The sequence below is a fragment of the Excalfactoria chinensis genome, chromosome 3 (genome assembly GCF_039878825.1).
Source record: "Excalfactoria chinensis isolate bCotChi1 chromosome 3, bCotChi1.hap2, whole genome shotgun sequence".
Lineage (NCBI taxonomy): Eukaryota > Metazoa > Chordata > Aves > Galliformes > Phasianidae > Excalfactoria > Excalfactoria chinensis.
Genome location: NC_092827.1, coordinates 97,078,229 through 97,092,782, shown reverse-complemented (window position 1 = coordinate 97,092,782; position 14,554 = coordinate 97,078,229). Strand labels below are relative to the sequence as shown.

Genomic DNA, 14,554 nt, shown 5'->3' with positions numbered 1-14,554 from the left:
CATGCCAGCCTTAATCTTTGGTCTTTCTTCTGGGGAAAGAAAAGGACTTAAGGACTGTCATACTGAATCAGATCAAGTGATGATGGGGTTTGTGATCCTTCTCTGCCAGAGACCGACACCAGATGCTCCGGGTAGTCCTACATCTGCCCTCAGTATTTGTACTTGGCTGCTGGAAGCCACAGAAGACTCAGAATTTGACCCAATTCCTGCCGCTTTCTATGTTGTTTATATAGGTTTGATTAGCATAGGAAAATAACGTACGGCTGTTTTCTTCTGAGTTCCCAGAAGGCAGCAAGTGCCGAGCAGACCTGTCCCTGTGCGTCACTACAATGAGCTCAGTAGCACTCAGTTTCCCATAGAGCCCCCAGCTAACAAGACCACAAGCGTTGACCTTTTTTTTTTCTTATTTAAATAAACTGTTTCAAATAGGCTCCACATTAACCCCAGATATTAAATTATAAGCAGAATTTTGCATCTCTCCTTTCCCTGAACTTGCCACTTTCATATCCGGCACAGACCACCCTGTCTTATCTACACAGCTGGTTTCTTCTTTTGGATTAACCTCTACGGAGCCAGCAGTCTCTCTTAAACTGAACAAGTACGTTCCAAAACTGGATTTGCTCTTCACTTACAGGAGATGACTTTATTGGAGGCTTTTTTCTCCTCCTTGTTCTATGCTGCACAGCTCTCATGTTGGCTTGCTGGGATTTTTTGTTTCTGTGAAGCAAAGCCTCTCCACTTCAATTCCAAAAAGAAAACAGACTTGCACACCTCAAAGGTGACAGATTCCCATTCATGCATACCGAAGGGCACACGCTCAGTTTCTGTGTCATAATCAGAGTATGACTGAGACTGTCAAGAAAGACAATGGAATCTATTCAGATAAATACGTGGGAATGGGAACACCAGCAATCACACAAGTCCCCTTTTCTATGTATTTTATCCTTACTTCACTCATAACTGATTATTTTGTCCTTAGAAGACCGTGCCTTTTGAAGGCTCTTTTCTCAGACTTTGGAATGAAGAGCTGGTAGTCTTCCCTGTTGTTGCAACAGTACATGGGTGTGATAAACCACGTGTATTGCTGACAAAACAAGGGCTGTTTGTAATCAAGAGAGGCAAAGTCCATGCTTACTCCAGATGAGCAAACATCTTTGCTCAGGACGTTCACTTTGTTTTGAGGTTAGAAAACAACGTTGTTGCAATTTAAATACTCCTAGTACAATTGACAGCCACTTGGCTTTGCTAAAAGCTTACCTGACACACAATATTTCTCATGTACAACCTTTCGCACTTGATACAAGCACATGTCTGTACATATAAACACTCATATACAGGGTTTCACACACGATAGCTAAACCTTGATGATGCAGGGACTCTGAAAACGAACTTCTGGAGCGCAACCATGGCAACAATGAAAAATGTGCCTTCAATCAGCTTGTCTGGCATTTGTGCATCTTTCTATGAAAGCACTACGAACCACGGAGTTAAAATGCACAATACATCTATTGTTTCACAGTGCTTCCTTCTTCCCGTTTTAATAGAGAATTCCAAGGCACAACCAAAGACCAATGTACAGCACAGCTGAAAAAGAAGTGACACCCAGAATAGATGGAACTTTTCATGTCATGGACAGAGGCAGGGTTTGGTACAGGAGGCTCAGTCAGCGGATCCCTTTAATGCCTCTCCCTAAATGACTTCAGAGCATTATGAAGTTTGACTAGAAATCCAGAATTAAGTGAAATTAAGTTTTTTATTTATTTGAAATGAAAGTTTCCTAAGAGAAGGTTATTTCCCCTTCAATACTTGCTCTGTTTGCTTAAGAGTTACAGATATACTGTTGGGAACAAACTAACACCCAAAATAGGGATGTGCAGATAGTGCAAAGTACCTCATCTGCTGACCCATCACAGGCACTTCCCCAGCCAGCTCTCAAGTGTCCATAGGTGACTACTGAAGAGGATATTCTTAACATTCTCATCAGCACTTGAAACCTCGACTTATCTCCTAATCCCACCAGCAACACATTTCAACAGCCACTTACAAACACGCAGCCACTACAGTGTGAATCATTTCCCAGAACACGTAGCTGTCTATTTTGGAGTCTGCTCTTCCCTTCCCTGTGCTTCTATTTCAAACAGTGCCACTACACTCATTTGTTATCTGTGACTGCTACAAAGTTCTGTCAGAGCAACCTGCTCCCATCAGTAGGTTCTGCCAGCGTGGCCGTGGAGCATGCAGCTTTCCACAGCTTCCCTCAACTTGTAGCATAAAGGGATGGCCACTGTTTCTTGAGACAGCAAGGCCACATTGACTGTGGTTGTTGTAAAGTAATAAACGTTCAGCAGTTACCCCTTTTCACAGCGAAGGAGCTCCTAAAGGGACTTAAGGATGGCAAAAGGAGGCAATTCTTTTTCTGAGCTTTACAACTTTAAGGGTTTTAGCCTCCCTCCCTCCAGCAGAAACGATATAAATACCTACCTTGGAAGTCAGCTCCCAAAAAGGCTACTGCAGTCTGCTATTACATGCTTCTAACTCCTCTAGTACCAGCCAGCCATCAACTGTGCAAAAAATAGCTAGATCCTTTTGACCATCTTCACACAGAACGTACCAGCTATGGAAACGGCAGCACTTCAGGTGCCGGGACAGACCTACACTACAGCTGAATGCTGTTGCAGCACTGATGCCATGCTTTGCCAGCAACAGTATTTCACTCACAGCCATCCATCCTGGCTGTTCTCATGGAGACAATAAATAGGGCTGCTTCTGGTATATTACCCAACTGCTCAACAAGCACTGCTCTGTCACACATGCAGATCCTTACAGGGAAAAAAAGGGGGGCTGGGTCAATTCTGGGCACTCTGTTTGGAGGAGCCCGGGTGGATTTGAGCAGATTAACAACAAAACAAAACAAAACAAACACTGAGATCAAGCAAACTCTGTACTTGCTCTGCTAGAGATAAGTGTGCACGGTTCCCAGAAGGCAATGCCCCCGGGGTTATTCACACTCCTCCTCTCCTCCCAGACCAACTCATGAGATGGGCAGGAAAAGAGACAGACTCATTTCTGGAGAGACTGGGTGGGGAGGCGGCAGCCCAGCACACAGATCGATCTGCAGTCACAGTGCTGGGTGTATTGAGGCTGCAGAGAGGCATGGCACAGGCTCCTTCTCTCCTCTCACTGCCTGGTGCAAGCCCTCACATTACTACAGCCAGCCCTGAAGCGGTGCAGTTAGGAACAACAAGGCAGTGTGGGATGGTAGGAGAGGGGCTGGGAGGCACCTGTATTCCAGAGTCACTGCATCCAAACAAAACTTCATTTCTATCTCCTTACCTAACATGTTAGCACATACACGTTGAAGGACTGCATGCATCTCTGCTTCACTTTAATTGTCACAAATATTAAGTAACATCTAACGCCTTACATAATCATATTCAGATTATACAGATATGCAGCACAGTCACATAATGGTGTTAAATGACTTAGTCTAAGCAGAGGCCCTTGAAGCATGCAAAGGCAAACAATTTCTGCTAGTGAACTTCTGAACTTCAGTTGAAGCCTGCGTGTCTGCTATGAAGAGAGACAAATTTACGACAGCATCACCAGCCACCCAGGAAGTTTCCTTTCATTGGCCATACAAGGACAAAAATATACAGGAGAGAAATCCCCTTCACAATCTCAATGAACCAAATCATAAATTCACACTTGCAAGCTTAGTGGCAAACTAGGAGCCTCTTGTAACCAGTTATTCAGGGAAGTCCCAAAAACAGGACACAGAACTAACTTTAGCCCTAGGCTGTAAAGGGTACGGTTATAAATAAGGACACACCATCCAAAGCTGCAGTTTATCTTTAAGCAGAAAGGACTCTGTCCATCACCACTGGGGAATTAAATTCCAGCATAACCATCCATTTCTCTCCTCGCCTTGAAGTCAAACAAACAGACTTTTTTTGGTCAAACAAAATAAATGCAGCTCCTCAGAAAAACACATCCTGCCAAATCATACATTCTCTGTACTATTCAATACTCCAAATCCGCTCTTAAGACTGAGCTAAGGCAAGTCCTGTGCTGTTGACATGACATCCTAAATGTCGTGAAATTTGAAGCAGGATCCTCCTTCTTAATTGAGACAGAAACAGTCACTCCACTGCAGCTGGACAAGGAAGTCTAAAAATGGCTGTTTTCATGACTTCTGGCTTGTAACATTTAAAGAAAACCAACCAGACTAAAGCCCAGGCCAAGCATTCACACATGTACTACGTGCATACTCACACACATACTCAGCTCTAGGCCAATGACTCACTGTAATCAGGTCAATGGGATATTTCAGTGTTAACTACAACAGCAACCTTTGGCAGGACACAGACCACCCTTCTCTCCCGTGGAACTGAGGCTGTGCAGGTAACAACTTAAGCCCACAGACATGTCATTTGTTTTTTTGTATGTTGCTTACAACACATGGAAGATTATTAATAAAAGCCCCACGTACCTTAAAAAGCGTCACAGTAATCTCAACATTTTCGGGAACAGGCCATACCACCACCCCGCGGTATGGGTTTTTGATTCCAGGCTGCCAGCTGTGAGCCTAGAGAAAGGAAAGGAAACATCAGCTTCAAACCATTATAAAGGTGCAGACCTGACTCTCACAGGCCCAGCAGCACCAGCAGGTGTAACAATCCGCTGACTCCCACAGGCTGCTTTCTTAAACGCATGGCTCCACACAACTCTGTAAAGGACATCATTAAGAACAGGAGTTAGGAAACATGGACCACTAGGAGCAAGTTATTTCAATGAGCCCAAGTTGTCCTTACAAAGTCCTGAACTCCGGCTTTTAAGCACATAGCGAGACACTCAGAGCCCTGCAAAACTCCAGGCTATAAGTACAGAGCTCCTGTAACGAGCTGGGCTTTATTTTGGTTTTATTCTGGTGAGGGAATGTTTTAATTAAAGAAAATACAAGTGCAATATACAGTATCTTTGCACCTGATGAAGCAAAAAAAAAAAAAAAACACAAAGAAACCACAAGACAAGAATTTATAATACAGAATAAATGCTGCTACGACCCTTAAATCCTCAAGAACGAGTAGGCTGAGGTACATACACCTAGAAAGAATACAGCCAAAGAGCCTGAGAACACGTTTACCTTTGCTCATCAATTTGGACTAATGCAGGATCAGTACTGAAACTACAACAGCTAGTCCTGAAAAACGCCAACTGCGAGTTCTTCTGTTGCAGAGTAAGCTTGGAGAAAAGCATGTGTAACGTCACCCATGTTGTGATGCTGTAGGACAAGTGAGGGGGGGATGCCAATGCACCAGTGACTGCTGAACAGGAAGGGTGCTATTAAATATCCAGTAAGTTTCATCAGGAAAGAATGAACAATCTCACTGCTCCAGCTACCCCAGGAGCTCCCCACACTCAGCTGGGTGCAGCAGCAGCAGCACACCTCAGCAGCCTCTCCTAACCCCCAGCCTGCACAAACCGAGCTCTGCAAACGAGCTGTAGGTGACAGCAAGTGCTGAGGCAGCAGGGCCAGAAGAGGCAGGATGGATGGATGGAAGCAAAGGTGGAAAAGCTGGGAAGAGCCATGAAGCCAAAGAACGGGGAAGCTGTGGGCACAATGCAGCCTAAGCAGCCACCAGAGAAAGGAGCCCTGTCTGCCCACGCAGCCATACACGCGCTGCACACTCATTTCCATCCCAAAGTCTTTGTTTTCTTGCTGAACATCGCCAACTCCCTTGTGATTTTATCAGGGATTTTTGCCATCTTTGTTTTTTTGTTACATCCCCAGCTCTCAAAGATGTCTCATTAGATAGGAAATTTCAGCAAGTTTCTGTGTTTTGTGCTTGCAGAATCCAATTAAGTATAGCTACTTATTATTATTGGATATCATATTATTATTGGATAATACTTATACTAGACCCGGCTGCCCAGGGCCCCGTCCAACCTGGCCTTGAACACCTCCAGGGATGGGGCATCCACAGCCTCTCTGGGCAGCCTGTTCCAGCACCTCACCACTCTGCTAGCAAAGAACCTGGCCCTGATATCCAACCCAAGTCTTCCCTCCTTCAACTTAAAACCATTTCCCCTTGTCCTGCCATTATCTACCCTTGTAAAGAGTTGACTTCTCTCCTTGAGTATCCCCTTGTAAATGGGCAACATTTGGACAAAAAATGGACCAAAACCTGCAGCTTCTGCTCTACAGAGGGGCCTCCTCCTCTTTCCAGACACCACTTCTCATGAAGCTGATGGTGCCTCTGGAACCAGCACCTTTCTGAGAGTTCTGACTGATGCTGACACATGCCAAACCTCTGCTTTCTGAGGCCCAGATGCTGACAGCCTGCTCGGCCAAGGATCACCTTTACAAAATGAACAGGAAGACGAGCACTTACTGGTGCAGGCAAAGCTTCCGTTCAAGAACTGCATCAGCATTACCTCCTACCAGCAGAGCTGGTGACAGGCAATAAAAATGCACACACACAAACCGATATACATGATTTTCTGTCACTGTAACAGGCACATCACTGGAAGCGAGGAGCAGGAGACAAGTTCCAGCTAATGAGCTTTTAAAGTAAAGCCGTTCCGTGATCAGCTGAATGTCACTAAATCCTCCTTTAGCTTTGACAAAGGAACACTGCACCTAACAAACAGCCGGCAGAAAAAGGTAATACTGAATCTACATCTGGGTTGTTGGGAAGAGGAAAGGGAAAAGGGAAAACAAAGGGGGGAAAACACAGGGGAAGTCCTAACGAGTCAACAATAATTAATACTTAATATGGGGAGTGTTATTCTAATGCAGTTTTTCTCCTGCCAGGGACATCCACAGTGCAGTTTCTTGAAATTGCATCTGATTCGTTCCGCCACCATTTTAAGCCTTCCCCCCACAGCCGCTTTGCTGTGTGAGCAGGATCAGGCCATCTGCCCAGAGCAGGCCTGTCAATGCTTCCAGCTCCATGCTGAGCTTCTGGCAGGGCTCAGCAAAGGCCCAACGTGCCTCTGCAACGCTCCAAGGCAGCTCCCACTTCCAGCTCCACTCTTCGCTGCATGGCCAGGCAGACTTCTCCCTCATCTCCTACTCATCCTCGCTCACTTTCCCTCTCAGCCCATCCCTGCAGCAGGGAGGCAGAAGAGCTCTGGCCCACGAGTGCCTCCTGCGCAGCCCTTCCATCCAGCAGCTCCCAGACCTGGGGGGTGAGAGTCGAGGCCCACAGCAGAAATGCTCCGCTGAATTTCCAGGAGAAAAACAACCATTCCTTTTTTCTGCCAGGGAAAACAAGAGGAAAAGACATAGCGTGAGGGCTAGTTTAAATAAGGAAATAGGAGCTACAGGAGGGGTTGCTGAAACACCCTATAAATAGACTTGGACCGTGACTGATCGTCCAGCCTACTGCATTGCTTGGCACAAAGCAGAGGCCTGCTGAGGAGTAAAGCTGCTTAAGACAGCACCTGGAGCTGATCCTACAGACTCATGGGCACTTCATGCTACCCAGTTCTTTATCCAGTTTTTTCTCTCTAAGATGATGACGGTCACAATCTGCACAGCTTACTTCTCTATCTACACATCCATGATGCTGGAACGTCTCAACAGTTCTGCTCTGGTTGAACTGGGAAGATAAATGAGGCACTCCTGTGCTTTGGGTCTCTGGTTCCAGCAAGAACCTTCAAAAAGAGACTGAACTGAGCAGCTTTCAGGGCCAGATGATGAAAACGTCCAGCGTTCCTCTAACACACCTTCCCATGAACACCTTCAATTCATCAGCACACACCTGTTACAAATGTTATTATGCATCCATCTACTACTGCTAAACACTACAGAACAGCTGCTAAGCTCAGAAAATGAGCAATAGCTGGTCTGTAGAAAACAAGGTTGCTAGCAGCAGGCTTGTTGTTCAAGCTTCATGTGACTCACACGCACTCACTGAACACATGACTCATGTTCCCTTTCCCCAGACCTTGCCTTATTTGCTACCCATGGCAGAGGATGCTCAGTTCATTAGGAAGCAGAGTTTTCATCGCCCCTTCATGTAGCTTCAGGCCTCATCTCTATATAAAACTGAGCTGAGAGTTATTTTTCCTCATGGTTTTTCTGGGACATCCATCCCTTTCAGCCACTGCACCTCCAAACATCACCACATTGTAACTTTATGGGGTCCCTGGAGAACAGGAGGGTATTTTTGTCCCCAGTTTACAAGCAGAGACAAAAATAGCCTGTTCCCACTGATTTTGCGCATTCTTAAATCAGCTGGGACCATACTTCATGATGATTAAACATGAAACTATCTTCTCTTTTGTTTTCCAACACTTAGACTTCTTTTACTTCAGCTGCAATGATGGCTGCTCAGCACTGCTGCAAGTCAGTCACTGTGCCCCAGACACCCACTAAATGGAAAAGTACTTCAAATCTAGCTTCAACCCTATGCCTGGCCTCAGTCAAAACCATGTAGATGACTGTGTTGGTGTGACAAAAGCCAATTCCTCAAGGCAGCTTTTTATCACATGGCGGCGAGGCAGCCTTTTTTGTTCATTTCCTACACCTCCTTCAACAAACACCCCCAACTTCCTCACCAAATAAGCGGTTTCACTCACTGCTCAATGTCTGTGTTCTCTCTAACTATTCTCAGCTTAATGAGGAAGCAATGCTGTAGAAAACAATTTGCAGTTGCCTTATTAAAGGGTACATCGCATGCCTAAAAGACTATGTGCCAGCTATAAGAATGACTCATGCGAATTCTGAGTGCTTGCATTTGCAACCCTACATGACTTCCCTAATTTACTAGTAAGCCCAAAGGCTCAGGAGTGCCATTACCAAACTGCACTGGTGGCAGGCAGTCATCAGCATGCTGGAGCCACAAAGTGCCTTTGTAACAGCAGTCAGTGAAAGAGCTCAGAGCGAGGGCTGGCACTTGGCAATGAAGGAGCCAGGAAAGGCAACAGATGGCCAAGGACAGCAAAACAGGTGGTCCCACTGTTGCTTTGTTGATAGCATGTCCTCAGAAAGCTGGGTGGGCAGCTCTTGTGGACAAGGGATCCTTTCTACTCCCTACATACAGATCCTCTATACACCCTGTCCCTCTGCTTCTCCTCGCTTTGCTCTCCCTGTTGAAGTCCCTGTTCACGGCGTTGTTCCTTCCCCTCTTGGTGAACAGCTTTTGAGAAACACGCAGCACAGGTGCTGAAATCACAGGAAAGGCACTTTCTCTCCACTTTGATCACAAAGCATCTTTGAAGAACAATTCTGCAGGCTCTCAAGAAGCAAGAGCAAATCTGATCCTTCAGGAGGGTGTAATAGATGCACAAGTCTGCATGCGTTCACAGGAACAGCAGAAAGTACCTCCTCCACATCACGGCTACAACTCTTTTCAAATTGAAATTTCCAAGTTCAAAGCCTGCAAATTCAAGAGCATCTCAATGAAATAAAGGTAAACATATTTACAACACATTTTCTTTCCTTCTACACCAGAACAAAGACTTTCCTTCCTTCAGAATGCAGCACAGGTCCTCCAAGATGATGAGGAGACAAGAACAACCCTCAGAAGAGGAGAGACTTGGCAGTCCCAGCTCAGCCTCTAAAAGTGGATGCTCAATGGCTTCTCATCAGTACGCACTCAAAATGCCTGAAGCAAGGCCGCGAAGAAGTCAGAGCCAAGCTTTGTTCAGTGGCACCCAGTGAGAGGATAAGAACACACTCTGGACCACAGCAGGCTCCTCTTGACCACCAGGCAGCAGTTCTGCACAGTGCAGGTGATGGAGCAATAGCACGGGGACCCAAAGGCAGTGGGGTGTCACCTTTGGACACCTTCAGCCATCACCTGGACACAACCCTAGGCATCCTGCTCCATGTGGTCCTGCTGTTGGACAAAGTGACCTGCAGGAGTGCCTTCTAACCTTGAGCACTCTGCAAGTCTGTGATTGATCTGTTACAAATATCCTTCGTTATCTCCAGCTATACCAAAAGGTCCTAAAAGAAGTCTCTACAGCATCTTTACTGTAAAATCTTATTTCTTTCCACCTCCTTCTCAAAGAAGCTTAAAAAAAGAACATTACTAATGCTTGGTACTCTTTGAGCCCAAGGTCTGTCAAAAACAAAGTAAGAGGAAATACTCATTTGATTTGCTTCCAAGAAGGTAATTAGATGAAATAAACACATTGAATAAAGTATTTTACTGGCAGGATGACCAAGAGATCAAGAACAGTTATTGATCTGCAGTCTCTTGGACCCAAGCAGCTCCCACCGTATCAACTACCTCCACTTTAGAATTAACTCTTCCCTCTGTTAAGGCCTCAGTGCCACTCAACCTCTTTTCAAGTACCTTTGTGGGCCATTACCAGGCGGGAACTAATGAGTCAGAGAGAGACTCCAAGTCCCAGACAAATCTGCCAGTTTACCTGAGAAATGCATCTGCTTGTGGTTAGGAAGAGAACGGACACATGCAGAAGTACATCAATATCTTTTACATTTATGGCCCAGCTGAAATAACCTCATCCCAAAAGCTAAGCTAAGGTTAGGAACCTTAGGTCAGTGAAATGCTGCTGCTGGAGCCCACACAATCATGTCGTAACAGCACAGGCAAAACTGCACCCTCTTACAAAGCCCCACTGGATTTTATTAGACCTTCTGTTTCTGAGCATCTCCTAAATCTCAGCAAACCAAATGCAAGGACAAATATCCTGCTTTTCACTGGGCTTCTCAGCCCTGCAGTGCTTGTGTAAATACTGAATTTTCTGTTCTGCATTACCTTTTCTCTCTCTGCGTTATAGAAACAAGCAGAGAAACCACAACGGACACTTACATCAGAAGTTACTACCTTGATATACATCATGCTGTTATTTCAGTGTAACCTGAGCCACTTTATCCTTCGATGACAGGCAGACAGTCCAACTAGAACAAGAACAGCTATCTTGGAAAAGGTGCCAGACTAAGTTCACACCTCAGTGTTTACTCACCACATAATACCTTTGGTTTTTTATACTTGAAAGCAGAAGTTAGGATGCACGTATTGGAATAGGCATTCGGTTGTACAGTCATTGTCAGTCAGTAATACAGCTTTAGGAGACAAGCCTTAAAATAGTTTAGACTTCTGTTTAAATGACCAAAGATAGCAAAAACACGTGACAACCAGAAAAAGAAAGAAACGTCTCCTAAGCAGGGTAGGAAACCACACACTGTGTTTTCTAAACATTAAGATTCTTCAGTGAATATTTCAAGATACATTCTGTGTTACAGATGTCCTCTCTCCACTGTCACAGTTCTTAGGGATATCATTGAGTTACACACACATGAGCTTTGACAATCTCTGTTTAACCAAAATATTAAGGAATTGTTCCCAAACATCCTCTTCTGGACAAGATCACATGCCACAGGCCTGAACAGGGTGAAAGGCGACAACTATGGGTAGTGTGGAGGGCAGAGATCAGCACACAGCCCTTCTTTGCCCTGTAGGCCTGCCTGGAGTTGGGACTCATCATTCCCCCAGCTCATTCAAGCTTCCCCCTCTCACTTAGCAATGTTTGGGCAGATGGAGAACAGCCCTGCTCCAGAGGACACAAATTGACAAAATAAGTCCTCCAACATGAACAGTGTCCAAAAACCTTTGCTTCCTTGCTGTATACATGCAATAGATTCCCCACCTTCCTCTGCACCACCACAACTGACAGCTAGGATTAACAGATGATTTCACTCCTATAAGTTGATAATATAACACTACACAAGACACAGCCATGTTAGACACTGCAGAGGTTTAGAAATCTCTGCTGTTTGTTCCAGCCAAGGTGCAAGTGGGGGGCATTTGTCCGTAGCTTCATTTTCTACAGAAACAGAGCCACAAAAACAGACCATCCATCGTGTCTCCCCCTTCTCCCCAGGCCCAAAGGAGACTCAGACAGGATATCTGCATCTCACCGCCACAGCAGTCAAATACAGCAATCCACTACTAACTAAGCACCTTCCAACAGAGACAGTACCCTAATAACACAGCCACATTCATCGCTGCAGAAAGAAAATCAAAGTTCCAAGAAGCGAGAGCTACTCTGCTTGTAAAACACTATACACACAAAAAACAGCTCAGTGCAACACAAATTTGATGTCATCAGCATTAAACACAAATTCACAGACTTCCTCAGTGTTTGTAGGAGTTCCATGTTAAAACTGAACTGTAAGTTACCGTATAGGGCTGAGAGAGACGGCTCGTATTCTTTTTGCTGCGTTTTCTATTTGTGAAATAGCCTCTTATTCACATTTTATCTCTTGCAGGGCTGTGGAATTCTTTCCATTTTTTAATTATCTTTAAGACACTTCTAGTAGTGAAACATTCTTTTTAATTTAGTCTAGCAATTAATAACCGAAATTGAACTGATGTGATGCACTCATGCTAAACAAATAACTCAAGCAGAAATCAGAGTTAAGTGTTTCCATCAATCAGCGCTGACATCAACAGCAGCTTATACTGAACCTTACAGCAATACAGAGTTAGAAGAAAATGCAATTATTCCTCATTTATTCTGCTGCTTCCCCCACTCAAGAGACGAGTCCCTCAAACAGCTGACTCTGCTTGCCACCACAGTAGGAACGTACTGAACGATCAACTAACCTTAGAGGATTTTCTTCGGCTCCTTCTTGTCCAAACCACCACTAGTTTATCTGGCTGCCTGTTGAGGAAAAGGAAATACAGCTTGAATTACAAAGAAATCAATATGAAAACAGCTTATATTAAAGCTCTTGCAATACATAATGTATCCTCTAAGAATGCCATTATCTCTTAAAAATAGCTTCTCTAAAAGCACTCTCCGAATCAAGTGATTTAGCAGGAAAATTAGCATTGTGTTTGCAGAAAGAGACTGCCCTCCAGTCAGCACACTCATGCTCCATCCCTCCTGCATTCCTTGCCTGCAGGCATCTCTCCACAGGGCAGAGAACAGGACACAGCCCACCATTCACTCCTGCAAACGTATCCTCTTCAGAGACACCCCTGAAACAATCCAGCACTCAAAATACGTATCAATGCAAGCTCTTTCTTGAACTGCTAGATAAACTGACAAGGCTCTGCTAGGCAGCAATGCTAACATTCCATTTTTTTTCATCCCCAAAGAATATTTCTCCTACTCAAATACCTCAAACAGCAAGAGAACAAAGTGCTGCATCACATATTGAAATCTATTTAGATGACCACAGACAGATAAATCACAGCTTCCTCAGCTTCAGCTCCGAATGACAAAGCACACTGAAGCCGAGCATGGCTCTCCAAGCCACTGTTTGATCTCATACTTGCAGTGAGCATACACAGAAACTCAATAGGGGGCACTTCCAGTACACACAGTTTTCTCTTTAGAGTCATATTAGTTCTTCCTTATTAGTTCTACAATTGTCCCCAAGTGACTTTTGACACGGACCTAACTTGATTTTTATGTTTTGACCCATGATTCGCTTCCCACCCTGTGACTGCACTTCTGGTCCCACTCCCAGACCCACCATTCCTCTTCCGGAGGCTCCTGACCCTCCGGTCCTCGTTTTTTCCTGCCTGACGACACAACTTCCATCAGCAGGCCTGACTGCCAGCTATTTCCAACAGAGTTCATATCTCCATGTAAAAGTGCCAGGGCTGGGACTCTGCTTACTGCTCTGATTATTGAGACACTGAAATAATGCTGAAATAATTCGGCATCCCTAAAACCAACAGCAGAGCGTTTCCTGTTCAGAAATCACAGTTGGGTGAGGGAAATATGCTAGAGAAAAAGTAAAGATTTAGGGAATGCTCTGAGCATATCATAAGATGAATCTAAACAGCATCCATGGAAGCGCCCAGAATTGCAGGGTCTCCATAAGCCACTCTTCTAATGAGCAGCTAACTGCTTTAGCAGGCTGAGAGCTCATGTGAAGCACTGCTGAAGTGCTGGCTACCATATTACATACTTTCGCATTGAGCCATTCATCACTTCTACAGGCTGCAATAGAGCTCATAGATCATTTACAATTTACATTTAAATACCACCAGAACTAAAGTTATCCTGGAAGACAAAAAAATAAAGCAGATAAAGGCCAGGTGCTACGCATGACATACGGACACCGGATCCTATTTGCTATTCTTAGGGCCTCCTTTAACGTCTCTCTTCACTTCAAGCCTGGGTGAAACGTACAGTGAAATAATCCACTCCATTTTGTATTCTATAGTTTCACCCTTACAGCTTCTTTAGGACTGTTTGTTGGCTCTACTTGAGGCTCCTGCCACAAAACGCTGCTTGGCGATGAGCTCAAGCCATTAGACTTTGACAGCTGCCCGTTCCCCCGTTGTGTCTGACGTGTCAGGTTCTCATCTGCTTGCATGCAGCCCCAGCAGAGAGAGAAACACCCCCAAGCCACTGCCTTTAAGCAAAGTCACCCAAGTGTCTGGTCTCCCCCTTGCGTCAAGGGAGACAGTGCTCAGCAGCCTGCCCTCTCCCTGTTTCCCTCGCAGCACAGCCCTGGCGTGCTCAGGTGTATGTCAGAACTGGCTACTAAGTGTGCACAAGGGACAGACGTTCTTGATGCAGTCTTTCCATACTCTCTGGATCTGCTAACAGA

At 45.0% G+C, this 14,554-nt stretch overlaps 1 protein-coding gene across 6 annotated transcripts in view; it reads right to left on the bottom strand.

The window, feature by feature from the left end:
- Positions 1–14,554, bottom strand: part of EHBP1 (EH domain binding protein 1) — a 192,445-nt gene that overhangs the window by 155,189 nt on the left and 22,702 nt on the right. For all 6 annotated transcript variants that reach the window (XM_072331630.1, XM_072331631.1, XM_072331633.1 and 3 more), the window contains 2 exons: positions 12,588–12,645; positions 4,490–4,585 (listed from right to left, as the gene is read on the bottom strand). In XM_072331630.1, coding sequence (XP_072187731.1) covers positions 4,490–4,585; positions 12,588–12,645 — 154 coding nt within the window. The remainder of the gene's footprint in view (positions 1–4,489; positions 4,586–12,587; positions 12,646–14,554) is intronic.